General features: G+C 45.4%; 1 protein-coding gene across 3 annotated transcripts in view; it reads left to right on the forward strand.

Annotated features, from left to right (window-relative positions):
• Positions 1–19285, forward strand: part of tmem255a (transmembrane protein 255A) — a 91494-nt gene extending 72209 nt beyond the window's left edge. For all 3 annotated transcript variants that reach the window (XM_070882818.1, XM_070882820.1, XM_070882819.1), the window contains one exon: positions 17337–19285. In XM_070882818.1, the coding sequence (XP_070738919.1) occupies positions 17337–17489 (153 nt within the window). In that variant the 3' untranslated portion in view covers positions 17490–19285. The remainder of the gene's footprint in view (positions 1–17336) is intronic.
• The last annotated feature ends 375 nt before the right edge of the window (positions 19286–19660 follow it).

Raw genomic sequence — 19660 nt, forward strand, 5'->3', positions numbered from 1 at the left:
ATGTCAACTATGTGACACTCAATAAACATCCTTCTGTTCGGCTATATCCACAGTCGTTGTTATCGAGGTCTGGGTGCTCACGGCATAAAACAACTTGATTATTCTTATAACAATCTTTAATATAGACACCTTTTGGTATTTTTTCCCTTTTTTAATTACGGACTGGTGCAATTTGTGATACCGCACACTGGTCTGATTCCTAATTTCTCCTATATCACTTACTTGGTACAATATGTTGCCCTTTGTCACGTCGTATTGTGGTATTGATAAAACAAACCCGATTATATTCTGATGTCTGGTTACACACCTGTTCTTAGTGACCCAGGTATGGCTATTCCTCCGGGTACTGAAGTTGCATGATCAGCCATGATCATATTGAATGGCAGTGCAGACTCGAAGGGCCGAATGGCCTACTCCTGCACCTATTTTCTATGTTTCCATGTTTCTCACAGGCTTGGATATCATTCTTGTCCAATGTCCATTTAGCAAATACATCATTGGTCATCCAGTCCGGCACCTCCCCATTCTGGAGTTGTTCTAGGTTATGTTCTACTGTATTGAGCATCCAAGCCCCATATCCCGCACAAACTATCTCGGTCGCCATTCTTTTACTCATAGTTTGTCCAGCCTGGTTATCAAATGTATCGTTTTTGCATGGTCACGCAATGTAAGGGCAACCTGTAGCAGTTCCCGTTCCACCCCATCCCCCAGCTGGGCCTGTATTTTCTTGTCGTCATCTCTCCTTTCCAGCAGTCCTTTGAAGGTCTGTGTGAGGGTGATGACCTGCTCTTCTATTGTTTGAAGATCTATTGTATTAACCGTCAACGCCTGGCGCGTATCCCGCGTCCACCATTTCTAATATTCCTCTCTCTCTCCTCCCGCCTTTCCTGTTTTTGTTCCCCTTTTTTTACGTTGAACTTCATAGTCTTGGATTCAGACCCCTCAAGGGCTCTTAGGGTTAGGTTTTTATCTAAGCTTATAGTTTTCTTACCGCAAAACAGTGGGATAGTTATATCCGTTGGGTTTAACAATACCGTAATTACCCTTTGGTGTACCCCGAAGTGGATTTTGTCTTTAGTTCTTTTTATTACTAATTCTCCGCTTGCCCCCTGTGTCATGTTTGGGCATCCTGGGGGTTCTGGGGTCATTGTGGTTGGGGCTATTGTGGTGGTTGGGATCTCTATCTTACACACGAACATTCCCCATAAGGAACCATTACCGCATTGTGATTCCCTGATGGGTATGGGGGTAGTCCCTTCTGCCTCTCTGGTGAGGTTACATCTTACCCACACACGTGTGGATTTTCTTGGTCCGAGCTATTCATGCATGTCCATGATTGGTTCTGCCATGAGTGTCCCTTATCCGGGCTTGTCCGTTCCACTTAAAGTCGCCCCCTTTGGCATTTTCCACAAAAGATTGAGTTTGTAGTAGAAATATTTCCTTGATAGCCTTATGGGCAACTTACTGCTGGGTCATGGTATAAGATGGAGTTACCCAGTATTCCTCCTACTAGGACTAAGGTTCTGTAAAACACAACATGTTTTCCCGGTCGTCACCGGTCAGTTAGGGTCTCATGTTATGCATAATGTTTTAGCTGTGTCCAATGTTTCCACCGTCCGGTTCCACCTATCGCCACACACGGCATGTATCGCTTACCATTATTACCTGGTGAGGGCCTGTCCATTTTGGTGAAAAGCCTGGTTTTTCAGGGTTTATTTTTACCATTAACTTTCTCCCATCCTGTGGTATCTCAGCCTTTTGTTCCTTGCTGCCAGTTTCCAAGTCCTTGATCACTTGCTGATCCCTGGCGTGTGCCTTCGGATCGTGTAATTGTTTACATAATTCCATCACCCATCTCCTCACTCGGTCCCGGTAGGGTCCAACGTCATCACTCCCTGTCACTAGAACCTCAAGTAATCTCATTGCCCTTCCTGTCTATTGTGTTCCTAACACAGATGAGGCTGCACACAGGGAGGTTAAAGTAACAGTGACCTTAGTCTTTAATAAGATACTCCAGAATGAGGAACAGACCTTAAGGGCCGGCTTATATACAGTGCTCCCAAGGGATGCTGGGATTCCTTGGGACTTCAGAGCATGAGCTCCCTGGTGGCGGAACATGGGAGTGCATGCTTTACAGATACACACCACCGTCATTAGTTTGAAATGCGTGGGTCCGGTTTGGAGTTGCCCTTAACTTGATTAAAATCCGGGGCAGCATATCTACCCATCCCTTCCCTGTCTCGTTGATCACCTTGGCCAATGCATTCTTCAGGGTCCTATTCGTTCGTTCTACTAATCCGGATGATAGGGGATATGTAATTTCTGCCTGATTCCCAGTAGGGCGCATGCAGTGGATGTGGTGTATTTTGACTTTCAAAAAGCTTTTGACAAGGTCCCACACAAAAGATTGATGTGCAAAATTAAAGCACATGGTATTGGGAGGTAATGTACTGACGTGGATAGAGAACTAGTTGGCAGACAGGAAGCAGAGAGTCGGGATAAACGGGTCCTTTTCAGAATGGTAGGCAGTGACTAGTGGAGTGCCGCAGGGCTCAATGCTGGGACACCAGCTCTTTACAATATACATCAGTGATTTAAATGAAGGAATTGAGTGTAATATCTCCAAGTTTGCAGATGACACTAAACTGGGTGGCGGTGAGAGCTGTGCGGAGGACGCTAAAAGGCTGCAGAGTGATTTGGACAGGTTAGGTGAGTGGGCAAATACATGGCAGATGCAGTATAAAGTGGATAAATGTGAGGTTATCCACTTTGGGGGCAAAAACACGAAGGCAGAATATTATCTGAATGTACCTCCCACTTTCCAACCAATGAGACCTGGGTGTCATGGTTCATCAGTCATTGAAAGTTGGCATGCAGGTACAGCAGGCGGTGAAGAAGGCAAATGGTATGTTGGCCTTCATAGCTAGGGGATTTGAGTATAGGAGCAGGGAGGTCTTACTGCAGTTGTACAGGGCTTTGGTGAGGCCTCACCTGGAATATTATATTCAGTTTTGGTCTCCTAATCTGAGGAAGGACGTTATTGCTAAAGAGGGAGTGCAGCGAAGGTTCACTAGACTGATTCCCGGGGTGGCGGGACTGACTTATGAGGAGAGACTGGATCAACTGGGCCTTTACACACTGGAGTTTAGAAGGATGAGAGGGGATCTCATAGAAACCTATAAGATTCTGATGGGACTGGACAGGTTCGATGCAGGAAAAATGTTCCTGATATTGGGGAAGTCCAGAAACAGGGGCCAGTCTTAGGATAAGGGGTAGACCATTCAGGACTGAGATGAGAAGAAACTTCTTCACTCATAGAGTTGTTAACCTGTGGAATTCCCTACCGTAGATAGTTGTTGATGTCAGTTCATTGGATATATTCAAGAGGGAGTTAGATATGGCTCTTACGGCCAAAGGCATCAAGAGGTATGGAGAGAAAGCAGGAAAGGGGTACTGAGGGAATGATCAGCCATGATCTTATTGAATGGTGGTGCAGGCTCGAAGGGCCAAATGGCCTACTCCTGCACCTAATTTCTATGTTTCTATGCTTGTTTCATTACTTTACCTGTGAAGTGTGTACCCTGATCTGAATCTATCTGTAGGGGCATTCCCCACCTAGATATAATTTCTTCTGCTAATATTCTAGCCACCGTCTCAGCTGAGCAATTTCTAGTTGCGAAAGCTTCTACCCATTTTGTGAATTGATCTATTATAACCAAACAATACGTTTTTCCCTGGTGATTGGGCAGTGGGCCCGTGAAGTCTTTCTGCAGGTTTTCCCATGGTCCTTTTGGTTGGGGTTGGTGTCCCATTCTGACCTTTATTTTTCCACCTGGGTTATGCTTTGTGCATGTTAAGCACTTCCTACAATAATTTTCTATATTTCGTCCCATTCCCTCCAACACCAGCATCAGGACATTGAACTCGTCATGCTGGTCTTACCTGTATGCGCATACCCATGGTATATACTCAGTAGATTTTGTCGTATGCACTCTGGGGCTACCACATTACAATCTTTCTTCCAGATTCTGTCCCCGCCTTGTTTAGCTCCCTGTCTTTTCCAGTAGTCATTTTCCTGCTGTAGGGTTACCTCCTGTACTTTAAACATATTTACGTCTTCTGGCCTAAGCGCACAGGCGCTTATTTTAGCCTGTAGGCCCTCTGCTTCTGCCGCTCGCTTAGCTGCCTCATCCACTCATGCATTCCCTTGCTGATGTCTGTCAGTGATTTTCTTATGGGCTTTGATCTTTATTATTGCGCATTCCTGGGGCTGGAGGGAAGCCTTTACCAGTTCCTTAACTATGTTTTCGTGTCGAATTGGTCCTCCCCTCATATAACCTTGCCGACTCCAGGCTACCATATAATCGTGGATCACCCCAAACGCGTATCGGCTGTCTGCATGTATATTTACCTTTTTTACCTTTTGTCTGTGTTAGAGCGACTAATTCGGCCACTTGGCTCCCTTCTAACTGCCCTACTCCCTGTGTTTGCCCTTCACCATCTACTACCGCCCATCCTGTTCGTGGCGTTCCGTCGATGTACCGATGGGACCCATCTACGTAAAGCTCCATGTCCACTCCCTCAAGTGGCTCTTCCTTTTATCGAGCTGCTTTGCTCTGCCCCCTCTATCGGGTTACAGTCATGATCTTGGCCTTCCGTAATGATCCATCCTGCGGAGTTGTTACCGCTATCTTTTACTATTGTTACTGTGCAGCTCGGGGGTATTAGTACCACCTCCCACATCACCCTTCTAGTGTCTGACACTGTTCTCAGTCTCCCCGTGTTTAGTAGCTCTACCAGGGTATGTTGCGTATGTAGGATAATTTGTCCTGACATTACTATGGGTTCACTAATTCTGACTGCCCAGGCTGTGCAGTCGAGAGCAGTTACACATCTAGATAATCCTGCAGCTACAGGTTGTTGCTTAGTGGAGTAATACGCCACTGGTCGTTGCTTGTCCCCATGTTGCTGAGTCACCACCGCATTATAGTGGTTTTTGCTGTGGTGATTATAAATGTGGAAGGGCTTATTCCGTCCCAGGGTGGGGGCACCCATAAGGGTCTGTTTCAGCTGTTGAAACGCTGCTTCTTGTCCGAAGCCCCAATCTATCAGTTCTGGGAGGGCTTTCCCCCTTTTACTAAATCTTGTATGGGCTGAGCCATTTCTGCATATCCCGGGATAAAGTTCCGACAATAATTAAACAGTCCGAATACTACCTGTCTGACTCCCTTTACGGTCCCTGGCTTTGGCATCGTCCTAACGGCCTCCTTCCTATCCTCGGACGTCTGCCTTTTCCCTTGTGTTACTACGTACCTTAGGTACGTGACGTGGCCCTTCCCTATCTGGGCCTTTTTTGGGTTAGCTTTCAGCCCTGCCTGTTGTAGGGCCACAAGCACCTGGTCAATGCCAGCACGTGCTGTTTTTCTGTGGTGGACGCTATAAGAATGTCATCCATATATTGCAAGAGGGTACTTCCTTCCCCTACATCTATTGGCTCCAGGACCCCAGCCAATGTCCAGTGGAATATACTCGGCCTGTTTTGGAATCCTTGGGGCACTCTAGTCCATGTATACTGTTTTCGTCTTAGTGAAGACGAACTTCCCTTGTGATTCCTCGTCTAAGGGTATGGTCCAAAATCCATTTGCTATATCCAGTACGGTGAATATTTTATGTTCCGGGCCTAGGCTATTGAAAATTCTTGTCGGGCTGGCCACGATCGGGTGCTCCCGGGGTGTAACTTTATTTAAGGTGGTATTGTCTATAATCAGCCTATATGAGGCGTCTGGTTTCTTTACTGGCCATACTAATGAGTTGGTCATAGCTATTGTTTATCTCACCACCCTTTGCCTTTCCAATTCTTTCATGATCTGAAAGACAGCTGCTTCAGCGTCGGGCTTCAGTGGGTATTGCCGTTGGGCTTTATGTTCTGGGATCTTGACTGACTCGTGCCCTACCAACTCTCAGACCTGTTTGTGTTGGGCCCATAGGGCAGGGTATAACTGACATATACTTCCCCAGGCGCCCTTTCATTCCCACTTGAGATCTATTGGATGGATCCCAGCCACCCGCTGCTGCTGCTGGCCCGGGTGGTTAAATTTACACTGAGTTTGGTGCTTGTCTCCCCAGACTACTCAGTCACGTGGGGGGGTCTATTAGTACCCCTATTTCCTTTTAATGTTTCTATTCCTAATATGGTGCATTCAGGATTGAGGCAGCACCAAAACTGGGTGGGTAGTATTATCCCCTATACTTCCAATAGTACAATTTCACTTGAAGTTGACTTTCTGTTACCTCCTCCCACTCCTTGTATGCTGATCATGTCCTTGGTAAGGGGTAAGTCTAGATTAGTTATGGATATTGACGCTCCCGTGGCTATCAGCATCTCGCACTGCGCTAACAAACATTCTTGGGTCCTCTCTTTGTGGTCCCACATCTTCACCGGGAGCTGGTAACCCGTATTGAGTATCTGCCAACCGCAGCATACTTATGATGTCCTCGTTAGAAAGCGTATCTTGCGGGGGGTTGACCGCGGAGGCTGCTGAGCTTCTCTAAGGAGCGCTACCACTTCTCCCTAGTCAGGGGTGGTTCTCCTCCTGGGACTCCTCTAATCTGTTCAGGTCCCTGTCCTTCCGCCCCTCCCCTCTTAGCCCAGCATTTCCTCGCTGTATGGCCTAGTTTGTCACAGTTCTGGCATTTCGACCTTGATTGTCCACCCCTCCGTTGAGCCTCCTTTTTCTGCTGGTGCTCTCTACTAAAGTGGCTGCCTTTTCCACAATTAAAACAAGTCAGGGGGCTGCTCATAGTTTTCCTTCCTTACTCGTTCCTTCCGCAGCTGCGGCCACGTGCGCTTCTACCGACTCCTTTCCTTTTCTGAGTAGCATCCAACTCCGATGCCCATCTGGACAAGTCATCATAGTTTTGCATTATGACTAGCCCTGTTTTTAATACGTCTTGGTGTGTAGTACTCAACCCATCTTTGTATATTGTTAGGAATGCTTGATTATCCCTGGTGGGGTTCAGTATTCCCGAATATGCTTGGAAGCTCAACCATTTTCGCTCTGCATAGTCATGTGTGGATTCCCCCTTGTTTTGAGTGACCCCCATGATTATTCCCCAGTTTATGGGTATTGCTCCTGCTACCCGAGATAAGTCTGCTTTAAACATCTGATATTCTGCCTCCGACTGCGCAACATTGGGGGCCATCATCGTACACCAAGTGTCGTCCCTGTATCGTTGTCCCAACTGTTGCCACATTTCTTCAGTCATTTTTGCTCTTACTAACATAGAAACATAGAAAATAGGAGCAGGAGTAGGCCATTTGGCCCTTCGAGCCTGCACCACCATTCAATAAGATTATGGCTGATCATTCACCTCAGTACCCCTTTCTCTCCATACCCCTTGATCCCTTTAGCCGAAAGGGCCATATCTAATACCCTCTTGAATATATCCAATGAACTGGCATCAATAACTCTCTGCGGTAGGGAATTCCACAGGTTAACAACTGAGTGAAGAAGTTTCTCCTCATCTCAGTCCTAAATGGCTTACCCCTTATCTTTAGATTATGTCCCCTGGTTCTGGACTTCCCCAACATCAGGAACATTCTTCCTGCATCGAACCTGTCCAGTCCCGTCAGAATTTTATATGTTTCTGAGATCCCCTCTCAGCCTTCTAAACTCCAGTGAATACAGGCCCAGTCGATCCAGTCTCTCCTCATATGTCAGTCCTGCCATCCCGGGAATCAGTCTGGTGAACCTTCGCTGCACTCCCTCAATAGCAAGAACGTCCTTCCTCAGATTAGGAGACAAAAACTGAACACAATATTCCAGGTGAGGCCTCACTTAAGGCCCTGTACAACTGCAGTAAGACCTCCCTGTTCCTATACTCAAATCCTCTTGCTATGAAGGCCAACATACCATTTGTCTTCTTCACCGCCTGCTGTACCTGCATGCCAACTTTCAATGACTGATGAACCATGACACCCAGGTCTCGTTGCACCTACCCTTTTCCTAATCTGCCACCATTCAGATAATATTCTGCCTTTGTGTTTTTGCCAGCAAAGTGGATAACCTCACATTTATCCACATTATACTGCATCTGCCATGCATTTGCCCACTCACCTAACCCGGCCAAGTCACCCTGCAGCCTTTTAGCATCCTCCTCACAGCTCACACTGCCACCCAGCTTAGTGTCATCTGCAAACTTGGAGATATTACACTCAATTCCTTCATCCAAATCATTAATGTATATTGTAAATAGCTGGGATCCCAGCACTGAGCCCTGCGGCACCCCACTAGTCACTGCCTGCCATTCTGAAAAGGACCTGTTTATCCCGACTCTCTGCTTCCTGTCTGCCAACCAGTTCTCTATCCATATCAGTACATGACCCCCAATACCATGTGCTTTAATTTTGCACAGCAATCTCTTGTGTGGGACCTTGTCAAAAGCCTTTTGAAAGTCCAAATACACCACATCCACTGGTTCTCCCTTGTCCACTCTACCAGTTACCTCCTCAAAAAATTCTAGAAGATTTATCAAGCAGATTTCCCTTTCATAAATCCATGCTGACTTGGACCGATCCCGACACTGCTTTCCAAATGCGTTGCTATTTCATCTTTAATAATTGATTCCAACATTTTCCCCACTACTGATGTCAGGCTAGCCGGTCTATAATTACCCGTCTTCTCTCTCCCTCCTTTCTTAAAAAGTGGTGTTACATTAGCTACCCTCCAGTTCATAGGAACTGCTCCAGATTCGATAGACTGTTGGAAAATGATCACCAATGCATCCACTATTTCTAGGGCTACTTCCTTAAGTACTCGGATGCAGACCATCAGGCCCCGGGGAATTATCGGTCTTCAATCCCGAACACAATTTCCCACCTAATAAGGACTTCCTTCAGTTCTTCCTTCTCACTAGACCCTCGGTCCCCTAGTATTTCCGGAAGGTTATTTGTGTCTTCCTTCATGAAGACAGATCCAAAGTATTTGTTTAACTGGTCCGCCATTTCTTTGTTCCTCATTATAAATTCACCTGAATCTGACTGCAAGAGACCTATGTTTGTTTTCACTAATCTTTTTCTTTTCACATATCTATAGAAGCTTTTGCAGTCAGTTTTTATGTTCCCAGCAAGCTCCCTCTCATACTCTCTTTTCCCCCTCCTAATTAAACCCTTTGTCCTCTTCTGCTGTATTACAAACTTCTCCCAGTCCTCAGATTTGCTGCTTTTTCTGGACAATTTATATGCCTCTTCCTTGGATTTAACACTATCCTTAATTTCCCTTAGCCACGGCTGAGTCACCTTCCCTGTTTTATTTTTACTTCAGACGGGGATGTACAATTGTTGAAGTTCATCCATGTGATCTTTAAATGTTTGCCATTGCCTATCCACCATCAACCTTTTAAGTATCACTCACCAGTTTATTCTAGCCAATTCACGACTCATACCATCAAAGTTACCTTTCCTTAAGATCAGGACCCTAGTCTCTGAATTAACTGTGTCACTCTCCATCGTAATAAAGAATTCTACCATATTATGATCACTCTTCCCCAAGGGGCCTCGCACAACAAGATTGCTAATTAGTCCTTTCTCATTACACATCACCCAGTCTAGGATGGCCAGCTCTCTAGTTGGTTCCTCGACATATTGGTCGAGAAAACCATCCCTAATACACTCCAGGAAATCCTCCTCCACTGCATTGCTACCAGTTTGATTAGCCCAATCAATATGTAGATTAAAGTCGCCCATGATAACTGCTGTACCTTTATTGCATGCATCCATAATTTCTTGTTTGATGCTGTCCCCAACCTCACTACTACTATTTGGTGGTCTGTACACAACTCCCACTAGCCTTTTCTGCCCTTTGGTATTAAACCCTTTTGTCCTCCTCTGCTGTATTATAAAATTCTCCCAGTCCTCAGGTTTGCTGCTTTTTCTGGCCAATTTATATGCCACATCTCAGTTGTGAAAGCTGTGGCATATTCTTATTTCCCGTATTTTCTGTCAAAACTCTTCAGTACTTCATCTCCTCTCTAACTTGGGTAACATTTGTAATAACTTCACTGTGACCCCGGGTGTCAGTGACACATAGGTGGTTTTTATCCGAGGCGCCACGGCGGGAATTGCAGGCGTGCCCGGCAGCCGGTACCGCTGGGACAGCTAGGGTGCCGGGTACTGATTCTACCTTGATTGGGGCTGCCCAAACCTTCTGGTATGGGGGAGGCCCACCTTTTCTTCCCCAATCATCATTGTCTGGATTATATTTGCGAGCCTCATCGGCCAACTCATCCCACTCTGGTCTCCCACTATTCTCGATTTCTTCACTTAAATGTTCCAGTGGGGGATATATTGGTACCGGTGCAGGTAGTGGAATAGGTGGCGCTGTAGGTCGCCCAGTTACTGCTGCACATTTTGTACCATTCCTACTTCTGCCTCGTGCATCTTTTTTATTTTAGCTTTTAGTTCCTGTATTATCTTATCCTTTCTTTCCATCTCTTTATTTTGTTCCCGATAGCAGGCAAATACTACCATATGAGCTCGGTCCCCTTTATTTCTTGGCTGGCACTCCCACCACTTTGCCTGTCTCTCCGGTGGATCGCCTGGTTGCCATCCCTTTTTCTTCATTCCCTCAATTAGTTTCATGGTTTTATCTGCTGGCATTTTTCCTATAGATCCCTCGGGTCACCAGTCATATTCGTCGGCCATTTCTAAGATCGCTAAGCGGCTACCTTTCCCTTAGTGGGCTACTCTTGTATCTCTGTCACGTCTCCTGACCAATACTTGTTCATTAGTACCATGCCCCGGTTGACCGCGCCAGAGCCTACTCATAACCCAAGTCATCCTTATTCCTTGGTCTCTGTCCTCTTCGTGGCTCGTTTATTTGTTCTTTCTACAGATTTCCTCCTTTCCCATAAACAGTTAACAGCTCTAACTTGTAGGTGGTATTTAAAAAGTACTCACCCCAACAGCTGCCACATCGTTTCAGGTCAGCGAGTCTCTCCTGCCAACTACTCCAGTTGATGGGGAGAATCGCCCTACCTTCTCAACAAGCTGGATTCAACAGACCTTGGATAAGTTTCAGTGACTTTAATTCCAACACATGAAGGGGGGAACATCTCACTTCTCAACCGCCTGAGAGAGGATCTCCAACGACCTGTTCAAATAGCACCTTAATTATACAGGGTTTGGCACGAGTGTCCTCGTGGACAGACCTTAACAGTGACATGATTGGTCGTACCAACGCATGATCAAATACCCATTTCTTCCCTTCTTCCAGGTGTCACTCGCCTTATATTATTATATGGTTATATTAGTTCCTCTTTGGATGTTCTTTATTGCTCAATTGAGCCCGAGGTCAATGAGTGGTCATCTTGTGTACATGTGGTTTTAAGCATGCCTTTTTGTTTAGCCAGCTCAGGGCCTCCATAATAGCCAGATAACATCTTTGATATTCAATCTTGCTCTGACACTCTGTCCCTTCTTCCAAGTTGCAATGCAATCAAGATTGCTGATGATACAAAGATGGGAGCAAAGCAATGTGTGAGGAGGACACAAAGAATCTGCAGAAGGACATAGACAGGCTAAGTGAGTGGGCAAAAATTTGGTCGATGGAGTATAATGTTGGCAAGTGTGAGGTCATGCACTTTGGCAAAAAAAAATCAAAGAGCAAGATATTATTTAAATGGGGAAAGATTGCAAAGTGCCGCAGTACAGCGGGACCTGGGGGTACTTGTGCATGAAACACAAAAAGGTTAGTATGCAGGTACAGCAAGTGATCAGGAAGGCCAATGAAATCTTAGCCTTTATTGCAAAGGGGATGGAGTATAAAACAGGGAAGTCTTGCGACAGTTGTACAGGGTATTGGTGAGACCAAACCTGGAATACTGCGTGCAGTTTTTATTTCCATATTTACGAAAGGATATACTTGCTTTGGAGGCAATTCAGAGAAGGTTCACTAGGTTGATTCTGGAGATGAGGGGGTTGACATATGAGGAAAGGTTGAGTAGGTTGGGCCTCTACTCATTGGAATTCAGAAGAATGAGAGGTGATCTTATCGAAACATATAAGATTATGAGGGGGCTTGACAAGGTGGATGCAGAGAGGATGTTTCCACTGATAGGGGAGACTAGAACGAGAGGGCATAATCTTAGAATAAGGGGCCGCCCATTTAAAACTGAGATGAGAAATTTCTTCTGAGGGTTGTGGATCTGTAAAATTCGCAGCCTCAGAGAGCTGTGGAAGATGGGACATTGAATAAATTTAAGACAGAAATAGACAGTTTCTTAAACGATGAGGGAATAAGGGGTTATGGGGAGCGGGTGGGGAAGTGGACTTGAGTCTCTGATCGGATCAGCCATGATCGTATTAAATGGCAGAGCAGGCTCGAGGGGCCGTATGGCCTACTCCTGCTCCTATTTCTTATGTACTATGAGGCTCACCCATCAAGAATAGCTACTTGGGCAAGGCTCGCCAGCCTCATGTAAATGAGGAGAACAAGGCCAACTTAAGAGATACCTTCTAGCAGAGTCTACAGACCACGCCAATCCTTTAATGATGATGTCTGCTTAAGGAGGCAAAGGTTCGGTAAGGAGGCTTCGAAGAAACAGTCACCTGGTGAAAACTAACCTCCAAACATCCTCTCAAACGCCAAAGAACAGACTTGCTTCTGAACACTACACTTCATATCACAAGGTGGTTTTTCTATGTACGTGTTTATTTACAGCAGGCTTCTCGTAACCATTTAAAAAAAAAAAAAAAAAAATTTTTATTCATTTCTGGGATGTGAGTGTCGCTGGCAAGGCCAGCATTTATTGCCCATCCCTGATTGCCCTTGAGAAGATGGTGGTGAGTCGGCTGCTTGAACCACTGTTCTGTGGCGGTTTGGTGCAACTGAGTGGCTTGCTAGGCCATTTCAGAGGGCAGTTAAGAGTCAACCACATTGCTGTGGATCTGGAGTCACATGTAGGCCAGACCAGGTAAGGACAGCAGGTTTCCTTCCCTAAAGGATGTTCGTGAACCAGATGGGTTTTTATGACAATCCGGTAGTTTCAAGGTTACCATTACTGATGCTAGCTTTTTTTTTTAAATTCCAGATTTATTTAATTAACTGAATTTAAATTCTCCAGCTGCCATGGTGGGATTTGAATTGGTGTCTCCGGATCATTAGTCCAGACCTCTGGATTACTAGTCCAGTAACATAACCACTACGCTACCTGCCCCAATGCCTCACTCACTTAAACCTATCCCTATTCTCCGCTACCGTGATACCTGAGACAAGGAACACTTGGCTTTGGCTGTGCTGAGGTACAATGATCCTCTTGGCGGCCATCAACCTAAGAGAACTCTTCCGTTGCCACTGCGGGTACATGGGCAGCCTAGTCCTGTATCTTGACATCTGAGGGGGTGTAACTGGAAAGGTCACGTGGGCTGCCATCGGAAGAGAAGAAGGCAGATACTAGTCATGACACTTGTGCTGGGCCCTGGATCTGAGTGCCCACTGATCAGCAGGAGGGCAGGCCTAATGGTATCAATTAGATGCTGCAGACACCAAGAGATGTAGCCCCGAAACTTTCGTAGCTACAGGTGCAGCGTCCAAATTCCGGAGTTCCGGACTCTGGACCGATTGGTGGCAGGGTCGTCTGGAATCTGTAATATGTTCCGGAACCCGGACTCTGCTGACCTCGAGGACCCTGCTGACCGAGGTCCCGCTGCTGCCTGACCTCTGACCTCGCCTCACCACTGTTGCCCTTGCCTCGGGGCACCTGAACACTTCCTTGGCGGCGGGGCCCCACCCGAACATCTCCTTGGCAGCTGGGCCCCGCCCGACGACCTCATCAATGGGGCCAGCGGCCCGAACAGCTCCTTGGTGAGCAACCCCCCCCCCCCTCCCCCTTTCTGACGTTCTGAAATACCCGGACCTGGGCTCGGGTGTTTCCAGATTCGTGATGTCAGAAAGATGTTCCAAACTCCGCAAAAACGGAGAATCCGGAACGCCCTTGGTCCCGAGGGTTCCGAATTCTGGACGCTGCACCTATACTTGCTATTCTCTCAGTGGTTCTCAAGCCCTGGAGGTCAGCAGTCAAGGCATCCACTTTGGAGGCACTGATCTGTCTGGAAGGCACTGACGAGAAAGACGTTTTTGGTCCTAACACCACTCAAGGTAACACTCTTTTTGTGTTGGATTCTTCTCGGCTATTGGCGCTGACGATGGCATTGGATTTCGCTGTAACCTCTTTCATCTGTCGAAGATCCTCCAAGATGGCACTCAGTGCCTTTGTGTGAGTGTGATGAAGTCCTTACTACAAGGGGGACCAAGGGGTATGGCGAGAAAGCAGGAAGGGGGTACTGAATTTGTATGTTCAGCCATGAACTCATTGAATGGCGGTGTAGGCTAGAAGGGCCAAATGGCCTACTCCTGCACCTATTTTCTATGTTTCTATGTTTCTTCATGGAGCAGGATGCCAGAGAGCTGAGTCCGTGGGCTCAAGAGCCAGGAGCTGACCTCCGCAGAGCCTCTGCTTCCAACTGTCTGATCTCGCTCTCAGAGCTGACTCTTGGTACTGTGAGGGTAATAGATGAAGGAGTGGTGCATATATAATGAGACTGCATGGAAGGCTGTGTGTGTGTTGGGGTGGGGTTGCAGGCAGCTTACCGTGGCTGCTCACGTGGGGTCATTAAACTTCTTCCCGAACTGCAAATGAGTCCTGGGGTTTAAAGAGGGGGCACTCACTGCCATTCGGACCTCCCTCCCTAAGGTGCGGACCACATTTTTGGTTCCTCAGCCTTTGACCACAAACTGATCCCCTCACCCCCCCCCCCCCCCCCCCACTGAGGACATCCAGTTCTGAACGCGCAGTGACACTGTTGAACATTTGGTTATCTGTCGTGTCCCACGCTCTCGATCATTCAAAACTGTCACGTTAAACCACACGGCCAACTAATTCCAAACGATTCTGATGAAGGGTTTAGACCCGAAATGTTAATCTGTCTTTTTCTCTTTACAACATGCTGCCTGACCTGCTGTGTGCTTACGCTGTGTTTATTTTGGATTTACAGCTTTTGTCATTTGTTTTTAAAATTACAAAATTACAAAGCCGTATTTTTTTTCCATTTTCACCATGTCTCAAATGTTGGGTCAGTTTTTTGGGGACGCATGTTCATCCACATTAGCAAACAAAGGAAAATCGGAGGCCGTCAATACAAGGTAGTCACCAAGAAATCAAATAGGGAATTCAGAAGAAAATTCTTTACCTCAAGAGTGGTGAGAATGTGGAACTCACTACCACAGGAAGCGAATAGCATAGATGCTTTTAAGGGGAGGCTAGATAAGCATAAGAGGGAGAAGGGAATAGAGGGTTATACTTAGAAAGTTAGATGAGAAAAGACGGGAGGAGTCTTGAGTGGAGCAAAAACGCCAGCATGGGCTAGAGCATAAGAAATAGAAGCAGAAGTAGGTCATTCGGCCCCTCAAGCTTGCTCCGCCATCAGTAAGATCATGGCTGATCTTCTACCTCAACTTCACTTTCCTGCACTATCCCCATATCCCTTGATTCCCTTAATATCCAAAAATCTATCAATCGCTGTCTTGAATATACTAATGCCTGAGCATCCACAGCTCTCTGGGGTAGAGAATTCCAAAGATTCACCACCTTCTGAGTGAAGAAAATTCTCCTTATCTCTGTCCTAAATGGCCGACCCCTTATTCTGAGACTGTGACCCCTGGTTTTAGACTCCTCGTCCAGAGGAAACAACCTCGCCGTATCTACCCTGTCAAGCCCTGTAACAATCTTTTATGTTTCAATGAGATCACCTCTCATTCTTCTGAACTTGAGAGAATATAGGACTAGTAGACTCACTCTCTCCTCATAGGAATCCCCACATCCCAGGAATCAGTCTGGTGAACCTTCATTGCACTCCCTCTATGGCAAGTATATCCTTCCTTGGATAAGGAAACCAAAACTGTACACAATACTCCTGGTGTGGTCTCACTAGGGCCCTATATAATTACAGTAAGATGTCGTTGCTCTTATACTCAATTCCTCGTAATAAAGGCCAACATACCATTTGCTTTCTAAATTACTTGCTGTACCTGTGTGTTAACTTTGTGATTCATGTACAAGGACACCCAGGTCCCTCTGAACACCAACATTTCCCAATCTCTCACCATTTTAAAAAAATACTCTGCTTTTCTATTTTTCCTACCAAAGTGGATAACTTCACATTTCTCCACATTATATTCTATTTGCCATGTTCTTTCCCATTCACTTAGCCTGTCTATATCCCCTTGAAGCCTCTTTGCACCCTCCTCACAACTTGCATTCCTACCTAGCTTTGTATCATCAGCAAACTTGGATATATTACATTTGGTCCCCTCATTCAAATCATTGATATAGATTGTGAATAGCTGGGGCCCAAGCACTGATCCTTTAGGCCTGCCAACCCGAAAATGATCTGTTTATTCCTACTCTATTTTCTGTTCGTTAACCAATGTTTTGGTGGGGCCGAATGGCCTGTTTCTGTGCCATATATCCAATGTCCAATTCTATGTTTAAAAAAAAATAGACTTAAGTGGCTCGTGTGGAGCATAAACACCAGTATGGACCTGTTGGGCCAAATGGTCAGTTTCTGAGCTGTAAATACTTTGTAAATGTGACATGTATAGGAAGGGATGCTTAACATTCAAATTGCAGAGATAATGCTGTTGGGTAAGACACAGTTTGCGTGCCTGACTCATGCCTGTGAGCAAAGCGTGCAGTCGATTACTGGGTACATCCCCAGCTTATAACATATAATGGCTGGCAGCTCAATCTCTTAATGCTGCATCCTACCACACAGGGTTTCCCTCTGTTTGCAGATACAGTCCTTTCCAATCTTCAGATTATCCTGCGGGGCGCGGGGGTGGGGCGGGGGGGGGGGGGGAGAAAGAGGAGAGGAGAGGGACTGAAATTGAAAATAAATATATCTGTAAAGAAATAATTTATGTTTAAATGCCAATAAACAATACTTCCTTTAATTGTCTGTTGTTGGTTTGGTAGTGACTGCTAATTTTATCTGTAAAATTGCATTTGCTATTTTTTAAAGAAACTATTTCTACTAAACTCTGGATGCTAGTTATTGTATGGCTTTATTCTTTAAACAAGGTGCCTAATCATGTAAAAATGAACAATGCATTTGTACTAAATTAGGCATTTTAAAGTAGCATTATAATAAACGCTTGATAAATTTTATGAGCTTGTTTCTATAACATGGGAATATTTGACGGTAAACAACAAATCATAGACATTAGGGTGTTTGGTGTAATTGATGCATTTAACGACTACTGTTTCTCTCTCTATACCAGCATCCCAGTATATTCTCAGCCTCAACGCCATCTGACGATTCACAGTCGATTTCACAATCTGCGTCAAGTTACATGTGGCCACCAAACACTCCTCCTCGCTATTCCCCGGCATACTATCCACCCGATGAAAAGCCACCACCCTACACGCCATAAATCAGTCCTTGCTTTCATCATCACTACAGACTTCGGTCTTTTCGAAGCGCTCCACGGCGAGGGCACGAACCACGCGGATCACTTTGCGATCTCCATGTGCGTACTCTTATTACTCACTCATTGTGATGAGTTTGTAGAGAGGAACTCTCCTGTTTTTAAAAAAAAAAAATCAGCATATCATCCTGCTACCTATTGTGAAGGGTCAGTTAGTCTTTATTTGTTGGGAAATGGCGCACTTATACTCTAGGTTGTAGTTTTTTAAAAAAAGATCGATAAAAGATTTGAAGCAGTGTCCAATCAACCACGATCTAATTGAATGGTGGAACAGGCTCAAGGGGCTGATTGGCCTACATCTGTTCCTATATTCCTATGTTGCTAATTTATCAATTAAGCTGTACAAATATATAATTTAAAGTGAATAATCTATTTTAGCTTTGGAGTATAAAATGACCTTTTGATTGTGTTTTTTAAAACCCATTGAAATCCCACTTTTTAGTAATCTGTGTTGCTCTTTATGAAGACTGTGCATATTCTTGGTGTCTAGATAAAAGTTTCAATGCTACTGTTATGAAATAGATCCTGTGCTAAACTAGTTCAAAGGCTCATTTTCATATCATGGACTGGTGGTATACCAGGTCAGTGTGCTAGAAAATTATGCCATTTTATTTTCCTTGTTGCCATAATACGAGCCAGCCAGACCAGGTAGGCCCCAGGTCTGTACCTCTTTCTGTGCTGCGTCAGGTGCTGTCTGCTGGTAGGTGTGTGGGCACTGCAATTGATCTGAGTGCTCCTGGATTAAGGAGTAGGGAAGATCATCCAGGATTTCAATTCCTGATCACTGCCCTGTTGGAAGTCCATGTGCGAGGACATGAGAACAGAATAAGGCTCAGCTCTTCATGGATCATGGTTCAATCGAGTAATGGCCCGAGGTACAAGGTACAGGCGACACTCTAGCAAAGAGTCAGTGCCTTCAGAAGCGAAGGGGAGGGCGAGGGAGAAAATTATGCCTTGGAACAAGTATGGCTCTGGTCACCAATTTCACTCAAAGCTAACTGTGGCCACACGTGAAGCACCTATCCCAAAGCACGGAGACAGGCTCAGAAATGAATAGAAGCATCAATGCACAACCGCTGCTTACAGGGCGCCACCGTTGGAACCTGAGATCAAATTGTTTCCTGGTGTTTGTATACTGCGTGGACCTTTCCTGGGAAAGAACATTTTGGAAAACTTGGGGGCAGGCAAGGAAATATTTTATTTTTTAACGGTAACTGTTGCATTATACGTGTGATAACAAATGGCTTGGAGTGTGTCTGGAGGCTGATGCAATTTTTAAAACATGCATGAGCATAGAGAGGCTTGTATAACCTCGCTGAAGATTACGTTCCAGAACTGCCTGTAACCTGACTACCATCTGATAGAATATAAAGGAGATGTTACTTTAGTGTTTGGGAATGGTTGTGGTGTGTGCAAATTCATGGAGGCAGCTCTGTGAAGGTGTGAAGCCTTGTGCCAGAAATTGTGCAGTTATTTACACAGCTCACAACCACACATGCTCTTTTATTATTGGATATGTACGTATATATACACCATAGTCATCATCTATCCCATGATCAGCAGGCAGGTCGCATAATCCAGGAAGAATGAGAGAAAGTAATTCCAGTGAGTGACTAAAAGATCTTAACCATTCATGTGATATTCCAGAAGTGCGTTCAACTGATTTTAAATCCTAAGGATACTCACTCACAATCTTATGGTTAGAGAGTGTGAGAAAGATCAAGGATTTTTTTTAAAGGCCCATAACACAAGAACATAAGAATTAGGAACAGGAGTAGGCCATCTAGCCCCTCGAGCCTGCTTCGCCATTCAACAAGATCATGGCTGATCTGGCCGTGGACTCAGCTCCACTTACCCGCCTGCTCCCTGTAACCCTTAATTCCCTTATTGGTTAAAAATCTATCTATCTGTGATTTGAATACATTCAATGAGCTAGCCTCAACTGCTTCCTTGGGCAGAGAATCCTATAGATTCACAACCCTCTGGGAGAAAAAATTCCTTCTCAACTCTGTTTTAAATTGGCTCCCCCGTATTTTAAGGCTATGCCCCCTAGTTCTAGTCTCCCCAACCAGTGGAAACAACCTATCTGCCTCTATCCTGTCTATCCCTTTCATTAT

This window comes from Pristiophorus japonicus, chromosome 6 (genome assembly GCF_044704955.1).
Source record: "Pristiophorus japonicus isolate sPriJap1 chromosome 6, sPriJap1.hap1, whole genome shotgun sequence".
Lineage (NCBI taxonomy): Eukaryota > Metazoa > Chordata > Chondrichthyes > Pristiophoridae > Pristiophorus > Pristiophorus japonicus.